At 36.5% G+C, this 12,838-nt stretch overlaps 1 protein-coding gene across 6 annotated transcripts in view; it reads left to right on the top strand.

The window, feature by feature from the left end:
* The first annotated feature begins 355 nt into the window (after window positions 1-355).
* Window positions 356-12,838, top strand: part of LOC114042597 (cytochrome P450 2C42-like) — a 32,603-nt gene continuing 20,120 nt past the window's right edge. The window contains exons 1-4 of one of the 6 annotated variants that reach the window (XM_027861278.1): window positions 356-472; window positions 1,722-1,780; window positions 6,908-7,136; window positions 12,031-12,193. In XM_027861278.1, coding sequence (XP_027717079.1) covers window positions 6,957-7,136; window positions 12,031-12,193 — 343 coding nt within the window. In that variant the 5' untranslated portion in view covers window positions 356-472; window positions 1,722-1,780; window positions 6,908-6,956. Of the gene's footprint in view, window positions 473-1,721; window positions 1,834-6,907; window positions 7,137-12,030; window positions 12,194-12,838 lie in introns of all 6 variants that reach the window. The other 5 variants (XM_027861280.1, XM_027861281.1, XM_027861277.1 and 2 more) reach the window with 5 other exon arrangements.

Raw genomic sequence — 12,838 nt, 5'->3', positions numbered from 1 at the left:
CAGTGTGTTCACTAACCACCATTATCTTAAACTGGTTAAATATTTCCTACTCTACAGCATCTCTTATGGGCTCCAATAGTTGTTTGGGAAATCATAAGGAAGTTATGAAGATAGGAGGTGTCAAATCTAGTTTGGAACCTAGTATGTGATTTGTGCTAACACTGTCTTCTTTCTCTTCATCTTGCTCTTTCTCCCTTGGCAGTGAGATCATTTTCTGGTCTGTTTTGCCCAGGCTCTACACTGTGAGAGGCCACAAGTTAATCATAAAGGATTGAGTCTGTCCTATTGGTTCAAATGTGGGGTGGGGTAAGGAGTTCAGGAATCCAGAAATGAGATCTCAATCAGACGAGAGAAATAGAAGCTGTAAAGAGAATTGAACTTCATATCTAAGCAAGCAGCAAACCAGCTGAAGTTCCCAGACATCATCAGTCCAGGAGGGCTCACTGAACTAGAGTTTTGCACCAGGAACCAGGTGAGGTGATCTATTCACACACATAGTGTATGCTTCAATTTACTTCACTGAGAATGGTCCATAGTGGTCGCCCAATTCTAGGTGCTATAGTGGAAAGTCATGAAGTTTGAAGTTAAGGCAACCTGAGTTCAAATAATGGCTCTGCCATTTATTAACTGTGTGGCCTTGGGCAAATTACTGAACTTTTCTGGGGATCAGTTAAAATAAGGTGGTTCCAATTGATCGCTATTATGTATTATTCTTGCCAGATCTAAATCTAAAACACCTTATATTTCTATGGTCTAAAGATAATACATTTCTATAGCAAGAGTACTTTCCTTAGGACAGACCTGTAAAGTAGCTTGTGCAAATATTGTTGTCCCTACTTTACAGATGAGGAAAATGAGGTCCAGAAGGTAGCAGTGACTAACAGCACCAGAACTTATGTCTTATGACTAAAGGTTGGAAACTTTCAGGGCTCCTCAGTGAGTCTTCCCTCTTCAAGTTCTACCTGCCTTATATCCACATGCACTCCTTTTCCCCTTTTCTCCCTTCTTCCAAATTCAGATGAGCCCCTGAATTGTTTAAGCTAGGCAAAAGAATTGCTCTTTCCCAGAAGTACTGAAAAATGACTTCCCCTTTGTGTTGAGAAGACAGAAGAACATCTTTGTCCAAAATCATTTTGTAGCAGTTGTTTCTACTCATTCTATTGTGTTCTCCTAGTCCATGATCAACTTCTTGATGGCACCAAGGAAGGGACTTTAGAAATCAATCCACTAGCCCATTCCTCTCATTTTATAGATGGTGTTTGGGGAAACAGATATTTAGTGAGGCGACACGACTTTGGCAAAGAGTTCAGAGCTCTCTCTGCATCAGTTCTTACAAGATTTCCCAGGTTGTGATGAAATAATCACTTTCATCATTTCTTAAGATACAATAGTATTCTGTTACATTCACGTACCCTAATTCATTCAGCTCTTCTCCAGTCGGTAGGTATCCCCTTAATTTCCTATTCTTTGCTAACACAAAAAGAGGTGTTATAAATAGTTTTGTTCATACGCTTCTTTCTCTTTGTTCTTTGATGTTTGGGGGTATGGGCCTAGTAATGGTAGTTGGGTCAAAGGCTATGCACAGTTTAGTATCTTTTAGGGCATAATTCCAAATTGATAGAGCCCTGAGCCACGCTGTCCTGAAAATGCTCTTGCTCCTTGCTGTACCAGTACTGCACTCACTGGGTGTTTGTTCACCCAGTGAACAAACTTTCCTACAGCCACAACCTGGGATCATGTCTGGTCAGCACCACTAGACCTAGCATCTGGAAATAGCAGGGTGAGGGTGGTCCTTCAGTCTTCCTCCACTTAACCATCTGATCCTCATGCTGGGTGAGTCGGAAGTCCAAAGGACTTGAGGCGAAAGTTCTTTGAGGCCTGCTCTGCTTCCCTGGGGGCAGCTCTGTGGAAGTTCTAGAGGAAGAGGGTAAATTTGAAATAGAAAGAAAATCTACCATTTACCCCCTAAAAGAGATACCAGGAGGAAAACTTAAAAGAATGTCATAGCCAAGTTTCAAAACTCCCAGGTTAAGGAGAAGATATTGTGAGCAATAAAGAGTAAAACAAAAAACAAAACCAAAAAAAATTTAAATACTGTTGGGAAAACAATCAGGATTTCACAAGAACTAGCAGCTTCAACATTAAAAGACCATAGATCTTGGAATATTATATTTCAAAGAGCAAAAGAGCTGGGGTTGTGACCAAGAATAACTTAACCAACAAAGTTGAGTATCATCCTGAATAAAAAAAGACATTTGACAAACTGAAATACTTTCAAGTATTTGTGACAAAAAGACCAGAACTCCATGAAAAATTTCATATAAAAGATCCAGGAGAAAAATGAGAAAAACATTAGAGACCAATTATAAGGGACTCATTAAGGTCAAGCTGTTTACTTCTTGTATACGAGAATATTGTCAGTATTCTTTCAACTGTCATCATTTATAAGGTAGTTTGAAAGAAAGATTGGGGCTGAGCTGTGTGTGATGGTGTGATTCTAAAAACAAAATTGGGCAGGAAAAGGTAAAAAGGAACAATTATCTCAAAAATGGGTGAAAGAAAGAACTGATACAAAGCAGGTGAGAATGGAAGGCTGGTAATGTTGGAACCTTACTCTCATCTGATCTGGATTGAAGAGGAAATAATATGTACATCTGTAGGGGTGGAGAAGTCTTCTGGACTTGTAGAGAGGTGAGATGACTATGTAGAGTAAGATTTAGTAAAGTGGAGGAAGAGGATAAGGGAAGGACTCAATGGGTTGGATAAAATAAAGAATAGGAGGATAAGAGGAGAAGATAAGGTAACAGGGATAGGTAAAAAGAGAGGCTGAGAGGATGATAGTGAGTAAAATTAAGATGGAAGGAAATTCTCAAATAGTAATTATACCTTTGAATGTGAATGGGATGAATTCACCCATAAAACAGAATCAGAATCCAACAATATGTTGTTTACAAGAAACACATTTGAAAAATGAGAGCTATACACAGAGTTAAAATGCAGGGTTGGAGTAGAATTTATTATGTTTCAGCTGATAAAATAAGACAGGGATAGTAATCATGATCTCAGACAAAGTTAAGGTTAAAATAGAATTAATTAAAAAAAAGATAAACAGGGTAACTACATTTTGATGAAAGGTACATTGACAGGAAATAACATCAATACTGAACCTATATGCACAAAATGCTATAACACCTAAATTTTTAGAAGAAAAATCAAATGAGGAACAAGGGGAGAAAAATAGTAGTCCTATAATAGTGGGAGACATTAACCTTTCCCTTTCAGAACTAGAAATCTAGCCAAAAAACAAATAAAGAAATCAAGAAAGTGAACAGAATTTTAATTAAGCTAGAGATAAAGATCTGGAGAGACTTGAATAGAAATAGAAAGGAATAAATTTTTTTTCTCTGCAGTTCGTAGTACCTTCACAAAGATTGACCATATATTAGCACATAAATTTTTTATAGTTAAAGGCAGAAATAGTAAAAGTATCCTTTTCATATCATAATGCAACAAAATTATATTAAATAAGGGACCATAGATTAAAAACTAATTGGAGATTAAACAATCTAGTTTTAAAGAATGAGTGGATTAAATAACAAGTTATAGAAACAATCAATAATTTTATTAAAGAGAATGACAATGAGGCAACATATTAAAACCTATGAGAGGCAACAAAAGCAGTGATCAGAAGTAAATTTGTATTTCTAAATGCTTACATCAATAAAATAGAGAAAGAATGGATCAATGAATTGGCTATGCAATTAAAACACTAGAAAAAGAACAAACTAAAAATCCCCAATTAAACACTGAATTGGAAATCCTAAAAATTAAGAGTGAGATTTAAAAAATTGAGTGTAAAAAAACCATTGAATTAATAAATGAAACTAGGAGTTGGTTTTATGAAAAAAAAATGAATAAAATAGATAAACCATTGGTTAACTCAATTTAAAAAAAAAGAAAGAAGAAAACCAAATCACTAGTATTAAAAATCAGAAGGATAAATATACCACTAAATTAAAATGAAATTAAAACAATTATTAGGAGTTATTTTACCCAATTATATGTCAATAAATTTAACAATTTAAGTGAAATGGAAGAATATTCACAAGAATATAAATTGCCTAGATTAGCAGAAGAAAAAATAGAGTATCTAAATAGACCTATTTTAGAAAAATAAATTGAACAGCCTATAAATGAGCTTCCTAAGGAAAAAAAAACCATCAATACCAACTGGATTTACCAGTGAATTTTATTAACATTTAAAGATCAACTAATTCCAGCATTTAATAAATTATTTGGAATAATAGGCAAATATGATACTGATACCTAAAACAGGAAGAGCAAAAACAGAGAAAGAAATCTATAGACTATTTCCCTAATGAATATGGAGGCAAAAATCCTAAATACAATGCTAACTAAAAGATTACAGCAATATATCACAAAGATTGTATGTTATGACCAAGTGTAATTTATACCAGGAATTCAGGGATGGTTTAACATAAGGAAAACTATTAACATGATTGATTATATCAATAGTAAAAGTATAAAAAAAACCCACATGATTATATCAATAGGTGCAGAAAAAAACTTTTGATAAGTAGAACATTCATTTCTAATAAAAACACTTGAAAGTATAGGCACAAATGAGTTCTTCCTTAAAGTGATAAAAAGCATTTATCTAAAACCACCAGCAAATATTATTTGTAATGGGGATAAGCTAGAAACCTTCCCAGTAAGATCAGGTGTGAAACAAGAATTCTTACATGTCACCAATATTATTCAATATTGTATTGGAAATCCTAGCAATAAGAGAAGAAAAAGAAATAGAAGGAATCAGAATAGGTAATGAGGTAATAAAACTATCTCTTTTTGCAAATGAGATGATGATATACTTGGAAAATCCCCAAAACACAACTAAAAATTAGTTGAAGCAATTGGCAATTTTAGCCAACCTCCTCAATTTTAGCAAAGTAGCAGGATATAAAGTAAATCCACATAAATCATCAGCATTCTTATATATCACAAACAAAACCCTGCAAGAAAAAATAGTAAGATATACTCCATTTAAAATAACTAGACAGTATAAAAACAAATCTATGAACTATATAAACAAAATTATAAAAAATTTCTTACACAAATAAAACCAGATTTAAATAATTGGAGAAATGCTAATTGTTCATGTGTGGGCAGGGCCAATATAATAAAAATGACAGTTTTACCTAAACTATACACTCAATTGCATCCCAATTAAATAATTAAAACCAAAAAATTGGGGAAAATTTTATAGACAGTTTCTTTATAAAATCTGTAAGATTTTGAGTCACCACCCAATTGATAAATAGTCAAAAGATATGAACAGGCAGTTTTCCAATAAAGAAATCAAAACAATTTATAGTCAATAAAAATGCTCTAAATTGTTATTGATTCGAGAAATGCAAATTAAAACAACTTTGAGATATCATTTTACAACTATCAGATTGGTTAAAATGATTGAAGGGAAAAGCTACAAAAGTTGGAGGGGATGTGGAAAAATTAAGACACTAATTCATTGTTGGTGGAATTGTGAATTGATCCAACCATTTTGGAGACCAATCCGGAATTATGCCCAAAGAGTTATTAAACTGCCTATATCTTTTGACCCAGCAATACCACTACTAGGTCTATTTCCAAAGATGATTAGGGAAAAATAAAAAGAACCTATTTATTCTAAAATATTTATAGCACCTCTCTTTGTGGTGGCAAAAAAAGTGGAAGTTGCAAGGATGCCCATCTTTTGGGGAATGGCTGAACAAGTTGTGGTTTATGATCTTGTTGGAATATTACCATGCTTTAAGAAGTGAGGAGCTTGAAGATCTTAGAAAAACATGGATAAACTTGCACAAAATAATGGAGAGTGAAATGAGCAGAACCAAGAGAACACTGTATACAGTAACAACAATATTGTTTTAAGAACAGCTTTGAGTGAAAAAATAATTGTAACTAAAAATTAACTACAAAATGGGGCAGGTAGGTGGTGCCATGGATAGAGCTCCAGCCTTGGAGTCAGGAGGACCTGAGTCCAAATCCAGTCTCAGACTCATGACTCTTACTAACTGTGTGACCCTAGGCAAGTCACTTAACCCTGATTGCCTCACCAAAAACAACAACAAAAAAAAGAACTACAAAGGACATATGAAGGAAGATGCTATTTGCATCAAAGAAAGAAGTGAAATATACAAGTACGTATAGAATGATTTTACATATATATGTATGCACACACATACACACACACGTATATACATACACATATTTGTGTCTAATGGTAGCCATCTCCAGAGTGAGGGGGGTGGGAAGGAAGAAAAAAGAAAAAAAGAAATTTAGATGATAATTTTGTTATGTGCTTACAAGGAATAGCAAGTTGTACATGATAGATTTCCAGTTTCATGTGCAATCATCTTTTTTTTAAATTATACTATGTTATGGAAATGCTTGTTTTATTCCACTAATTAAAAATTAAATAAATAAAAAGAAACAGAAACAAATTGCTTTCCAAAATGGTGGGACCAATTCATAGCTTTACCAATAGTCTATTAATGTGCCTGTTTTCCTGAAGTTCTTGGAACATTTATCATTTCCCTGTCTTGTCAACTTTGACAATCTGATGCATGTAAGGTGAATCCTCAGAATTACTTTAATTTACATTTATCTACTAATGATTTGAAGTATTTTTCCCCAAATTATTATAGTTAGCTTGGATTTCTTCATTTGAAAATTGCTTGTCCCCATCCTTTGGCCATTTATCAACTGGGGAATGAGCTTACCGTTTTTATCTTTATTAGCATGTCAGAGTTCATTAGAAGTAAAACCCTATTTTGCCAGAAAAGGTGGACTCATTGGCTGATTAGTTTTGTGTTTACAATTCATACAGGCATTGGAATCTCAGCCTTCCATATCAGTAATAGCAAGGAAGAATTTCAATGGATCCATCTACGGTGACTGCTTTTGGCCTAGTGTTCTGTATCTCGTGTCTGCTTCTTATTTCAGCATGGAGGAATGCACTTGGAAGAGGAAAGCTACCTCCTGGCCCTGTTCCTCTTCCAATTATTGGTAATATGTTGCAGTTGGACACTAAGAATATCCCCAAAACCTTATGCATGGTAAGTGAGGCTCAGTCTGTCCTATTGGTTTCATTTCTGGCTTTCAATGGCAATGTGTTTTGGGAGACCATCTTCAAGGAAATTATCCTAATGAGCATAGTTTATATTAGAGAAAGAAAATACTAGACAGATTATCTAATCCATATTTTGATTCACTTGTGACTACCATGGCCCATTTTGGTTAGATTTATCTAATTCTGAGAGGGGAAAGTTAAGGTTCCCCACTAGTATAGTTTTATTATCTATTTCTTCCTGTAATTCATTCAACTTCTTAAAAAATTTGGATGCTATATCATTTGGTGCATATATGTTTAATATTGATATGACTGCATTGTCTATGATTCCTTTTTGTAAGGTATGATTTCCTTCTTTTTCTCTTTTATTTAGATCTATTTTTGCTTTTGCTTTGTCTGAGATCATGATTGCTACCCCTGTTTTTTTTTGCCTCAGATGAAGCATAATAGATTCTGCTCCAGTCCCTTACCTTTACTCTGTGTGTATCTCTCTGCTTCAAATGTGTTTCTTGTAAACAACATATTGCAGGATTCTGGTTTTTAATCCACTCTGCTATCTGCTTCTGTTTTGTGGGTGAGTTCATCCCATTCACATATATAGTTATGATAACTAATTGTGTATTTCCCTCCAAGCTATTTTTCACTTATTTATCTCTCTCTCTGACACCGCACCTTTTCCCTCCTCACAAGTGTTTTACTTCTGATCACCACCTTTCCCTATATATCCTCCCTTTTATCAGTCCCCTCACACTCTTCTATTATCCCCATCCCTTTTAACTTCCTTATAGGGTAAGATAGATTTCTATATCCAACTCAGTGTGTATGTTATTCTTGCTTTAAGCCAATTTTGATGAGAATAAGGTTTAAGCTTTGCCCACCACCAACAACACCCTCCCCCGAATCTTCCCATCCATTATAATAGCTCTTTCATGTTTCTTCTATGTGGGATAATTTACTCTATTCAGTCTCTACCCTCCTTCTTCTTGCACTGCAATTTTCTTTCTCACCCCTTTATTTGGTTTTTGGGAGGGTAACACCCCGTCAAAATCACTTCATATTCCCACCTTGTGTCTACATATACTCCTTCTAATTGCTATTATAGTAATCAAGTTGTTAAGAGTTACCAATATTATCTTGCTATATAGAAATACAAACAATTTAACCTTATTGAATTTCTTATGTTTTTTCTTGTTTCTTTTTTACCTTTTTATGTTCCCCTTGATTCTTGTATTTGGAGATCAAATTTTTTTCAGTACTAGTCTTTCAATTAGAGATGCTTGAAAGACCTATATTTCATTAAATGTTCATTTTCCCCCTGAAATATTATGTTCAATTTTTCTGGGTAGGTGATTCTTGTAATCCTAACTCCTTGTTTTTTGGTATATCGTATCCCACGCTCTCTGTTTCTTTAACGTGGAAGCTGTCAAATCCTGTGTAAACCTGACTGTAGCTCCATATTTGAATTGTTTCTTCTTGGTTGCTTGCAATACTTTCTTCTTAATCTGTGAGCTCTGGAATTTGGCTATGATGTTCCTGGGGGTTTTCATTTTGGGATCTTTTTCAGATGGTGATCAGCAGATTCTTTAAATTTCTATTTTGCCCTCTCGATCTAATATATCAGGGCAGTTTTCTTTAATAATTTCTTAAAAGATATTATCCAGGCTTTTTTTATTACAGTTTTCAGGTAGTCCAATAATTTTTATATTATCTCTCCTCAATTGATTTTTTAGGTCAGTTGTTTTTCCAACAAGAAATTTCCCATTTTCTTCTATTTTTTTCTCTTTTGATTTTTTAAAAATTATTTATTTTTTTATAGGCAATTGGGGTTAAGTGACTTGCCCGGGGTCACATAGCTAGCAAGTGTCAAGTGTTTGGTCTGAGGCTGGATTTGAACTCAATTCCTCCTGACTTCAGTGCTGGTGCTCTATCCACTGCACCACCTAGCTGCCCCTTTCTCTATTGATTTTGTTTTATTATATCTTGATGTTTCATACCATCATTAGTTTCCACTTGTTCAATTCTAATTTTTAAGAAAATATTTTCTTCTGCAAGCTTTTGTATTTTCTTTTTAATTTGGCCAATTCCATTTTTTAGGGAGTTATTTTCCTTGGTAAAGTTTTGTATATCTTTTCCCATGCTATTGACTCCTTTTTCATAATTCTTGCATTACTCTCATTTCTTTTCTCATTTTTTCTTCTACCTCTCTAATTTGCTTTTTAAAATCTTTTTTACATCTTTCCAGGAATTATTTTTGGGCCTGAGACCAAATTACATTTTTCTTTGAGGCTTCACTTGTAGCCATTTTGACACTATTGTCCTCTTCTAAGTTTATGCCTTGAACCTCTCCATCACTATAGTAACTTTCTATGGTCAAGCTCCTTTTTTTTATTTTTTGCTCTTTTTTTGTGACTTGGTGTTTTTATATGAGAGTTGGGCTCTGGTCCTGTGAAGTCCCAAACTTTTTGTGCTAGGGCTCTGGGTCTTACTGCTGGTTTTCACTGGGCTTCAGGGCTTAGCTGCTTGCTTTCTTTGGAGGGTAGGCTTTCCTTTCAGCTTGTACTGGGGGATGGGGTCTCCCTGTTGGCCTCCCCTGGGTATGGGGTTGAGTTACTGGCCTGCTCCAGGGGTGAGGCTTTGCTACTGGGTTGCTATGGAAGCAGGGCCTCTCTGCTGATAAGCCCCAGGGTGGGGTTTCACTACTGGTCAGCAATGGGGTCAAGGACTCCACTGGTGGCTTTTGATGGGGGTGAGATCGCTGGGGTGGGGCCTTGCTGTGCTATTCACTTGCTTAGGGGGCTACTGGTTTGCAGGTGAGATGGGCCTCACTGGTGGATTGCCCCAGGCTTGGAGTTTTGCTGCAGGCCCTCTTCTGTGAGACTAGCTGCTGTTACTTTTGAACCTCACTCCTCTCCCACTCCAGTGGGATAGACCTTTCCTGCTAGGCTGGTAAGCTGCTTCCCTGCTCCTAAATGAATTCTTAGGCAGTTTTCCAGTTGTTTGAAAGGGAATTCAAAAGGGCTTCAGAAGGTTCCTGCCTCACTCTGTTATCTCAGCACCGGAAGTTTATATCTTATTTTCTAAGCTATTCTTCCATTTTTTCCTCCATAAGACTTAATTGTTTATTTTTATCTCTCCTTTCATTTCATCTAGCTACTATTGTCATCCTTGAGGTCAAGCCACTTTTTTTCCCCTGAGACTCTTATTTAGTTATGTGATTTCTGGGTTTACCTCTTGGGTATTTCCTGGGATATAACATTTCCCCATCTTGTTTGTTTTCTTTTGTTTACTCCTATTTGCCAGCTCAGTTCCCAGTTTGTGACTTTGTGATATGGCCAGCCTCTTCCCATTCTCATAGTCTTAGATGTGGTGGTCAGCTCCTGTTGGACTCTTAAATTCTTGGTTTCCTGTCACTGGTTTCCACCTCCCCAATATGTCTATACATGGAGTCCTGGCAGGTTTCAGGACTCCCATGTATCATCCTAGGTTAGAGCACTACATTCTTCATTCCCCTCCTCACTTGAACATCCTCTACCAATTTCCCAATTTTCAGCACCTAGAGTGTCCCAGTCAGAGGTTTATAGACCTCTGGCTTCCCTGGAGCCTTCCAGTCAAAGTGTTATGGAATGAAATCTTTTACAAACATTTATGGGTTTCCAGCCTCTGTTGAATCAGAGTGGAGAATGTTCTCCCTGCATAGGCCTCTACAAGAGCACAGGCACAGCCTTTGTGTGCAGCCCCAGTCCTTATGTGTAATCCTAAGTGTGTCTGGATGAAAGCAAGCCTGGCCACAGGAGGACCCAGCAAGTTCTGAACTCCCATGAGTACAGAAATCAGGATCTAGACCTGTAGATCACAAAGTGTTTTAGAGACAACTTGATGAAGTAGAAGTAGCATTGTCCATGGAATTAAAAAGACCTGGGTTCAAGTCCAGACCCTGGCACATAACTAGTTTTGTGACCATGGACACTTGACCTGCCTCTCCAAGCCTCAGTTTACTTGTCGGTAAGAGGAAATCATTAATAAGAGCCCTATTTGTCTCATAGGGTGGTGCAAGAAGATTAAATGAAGTTAATGTGTAAATGTGCTTTGTAACTACAAACATAAGACAAAACCAAAATGTGTTTTTATTATGTTCTGCTAGATCTCCAGACTGTTGCTCTTCTCATACCTTCCCCAGCCACACCCTTCTTTTGGGGCTTCAGTTTTCTTCTCTGTAAAAGAAAGTGATTAATGAATGTACTACCTACCTCACAGTGATGTAAGTGAAGATCAGATAAAATTCACATATGTGGAAGTGCTTCCTAACCACAAAGTTTTATGGGAATGTGTATATTCATTGTGACTTTTAAATCTCTAAATTGTTACTCTTGTAACACTGGTACCCTTCCATGACATCACCTGCTCTTTTTTTCTTCCCCTATAAAACGAGATGACAGGTTTATATGTCCTCTAAGTTTCCTTGTAGCTCAAAATCTATTGGATTGGTTTACGGGATTTCCAGTGGAGAGAGGGGAGTGGCCAGCACTGTTCACCCGATCCAGGATTTCATTGATGGCACTGTTCCTCCTTTCCCGCTCTGGTGTTTTCAAAGTTTGAGAAAAACAAAAATAAAAAAGAGCTCCTTCTCAGGGGAAGGTTGGAGACCCAATACCAGACCGTGCAACTGCTATCTCACAGCAGAAAGTGAGATTTTGGACTTTGGGTCCTTCTGTGTCCTGGGTCAGGCATACGTATTGCTTAGATGTTTTTTGTTATAAATGATAGAAATGGTTTGAAAGAGGCAGAGAATAGATTGAGGACTTCTCCAATGAGAAGTCCAAACTTTTTGTCAGCAAGTTCAGTGATGACTCTCTCAAAGCCCTCTGCATCTGCTCCTCCAGCTGGCAAAAGTCTACGGCCCAGTGTTCACTCTGTATTTGGGTTCTGAACCTATTGTTGTATTACATGGGTACAAGGCAATGAAAGAAGCGCTGACTGATCATGGAGAAGAGTTTGCCGGCAGAGGAAGTTTCCCCATCATTGATGCTATTAACAAAGGGTTGGGTAAGTTTCTGCTTGGTGTAGAGCTGTGAATTCAGATGTAGCAGAGAATGGAGAAAAGGTTGTCATTCTAAGAAATTAGTAGAAATAGATCCACTTACCCAAATCACCTAAATCAGAAACATACAATCATAGCTTCTGGAATTAGGATTGTAGCTATGTATCTTAAGGGAATTTGTGTTCCCTTCTCTTTACTTACAACATGATCCCCTCAGTTCAGACTCTCATCACCTCTTGTCTAGGCTTTACCATTGTTTTCCCTACTTTAAAACTCTCCCTGCTTCAACCCTATATTTCCTTGGTTTTACCAGAATTTATCTTTTGGACTGTATCTTCCCTAACTTATCCATACATATAAGAGAAATATTGCCAAATGTCTTGCTGAAATTTAGGGAAAATAGGTCAGTATTCCCTGGATCTTGTTTTGCAATCATATGAAAAATGAGGTTAGTCTAAAAAAAGCTTATTATCAAGATACCTATGCTAACTCTTAATGAAATCACCCTTCCTAAGATCTCACAAACCAACCTGTCTCTGGTGGAGAGTGCTGGGACATAGTATAAATGAGACAAGCCTCCTGTCCTTCCCCCACTACGTCGAACCTGTCTCATCCTATGCCAAGTCTCTCTCTCCAGGCATATGTACAGT

The sequence above is a fragment of the Vombatus ursinus genome, unplaced genomic scaffold (genome assembly GCF_900497805.2).
Source record: "Vombatus ursinus unplaced genomic scaffold, bare-nosed wombat genome assembly UNPS02014620.1, whole genome shotgun sequence".
NCBI lineage: Eukaryota > Metazoa > Chordata > Mammalia > Diprotodontia > Vombatidae > Vombatus > Vombatus ursinus.
Note: the sequence above shows the minus strand (reverse complement) of the source record. Positions and strands in the feature narration are given on the sequence as shown.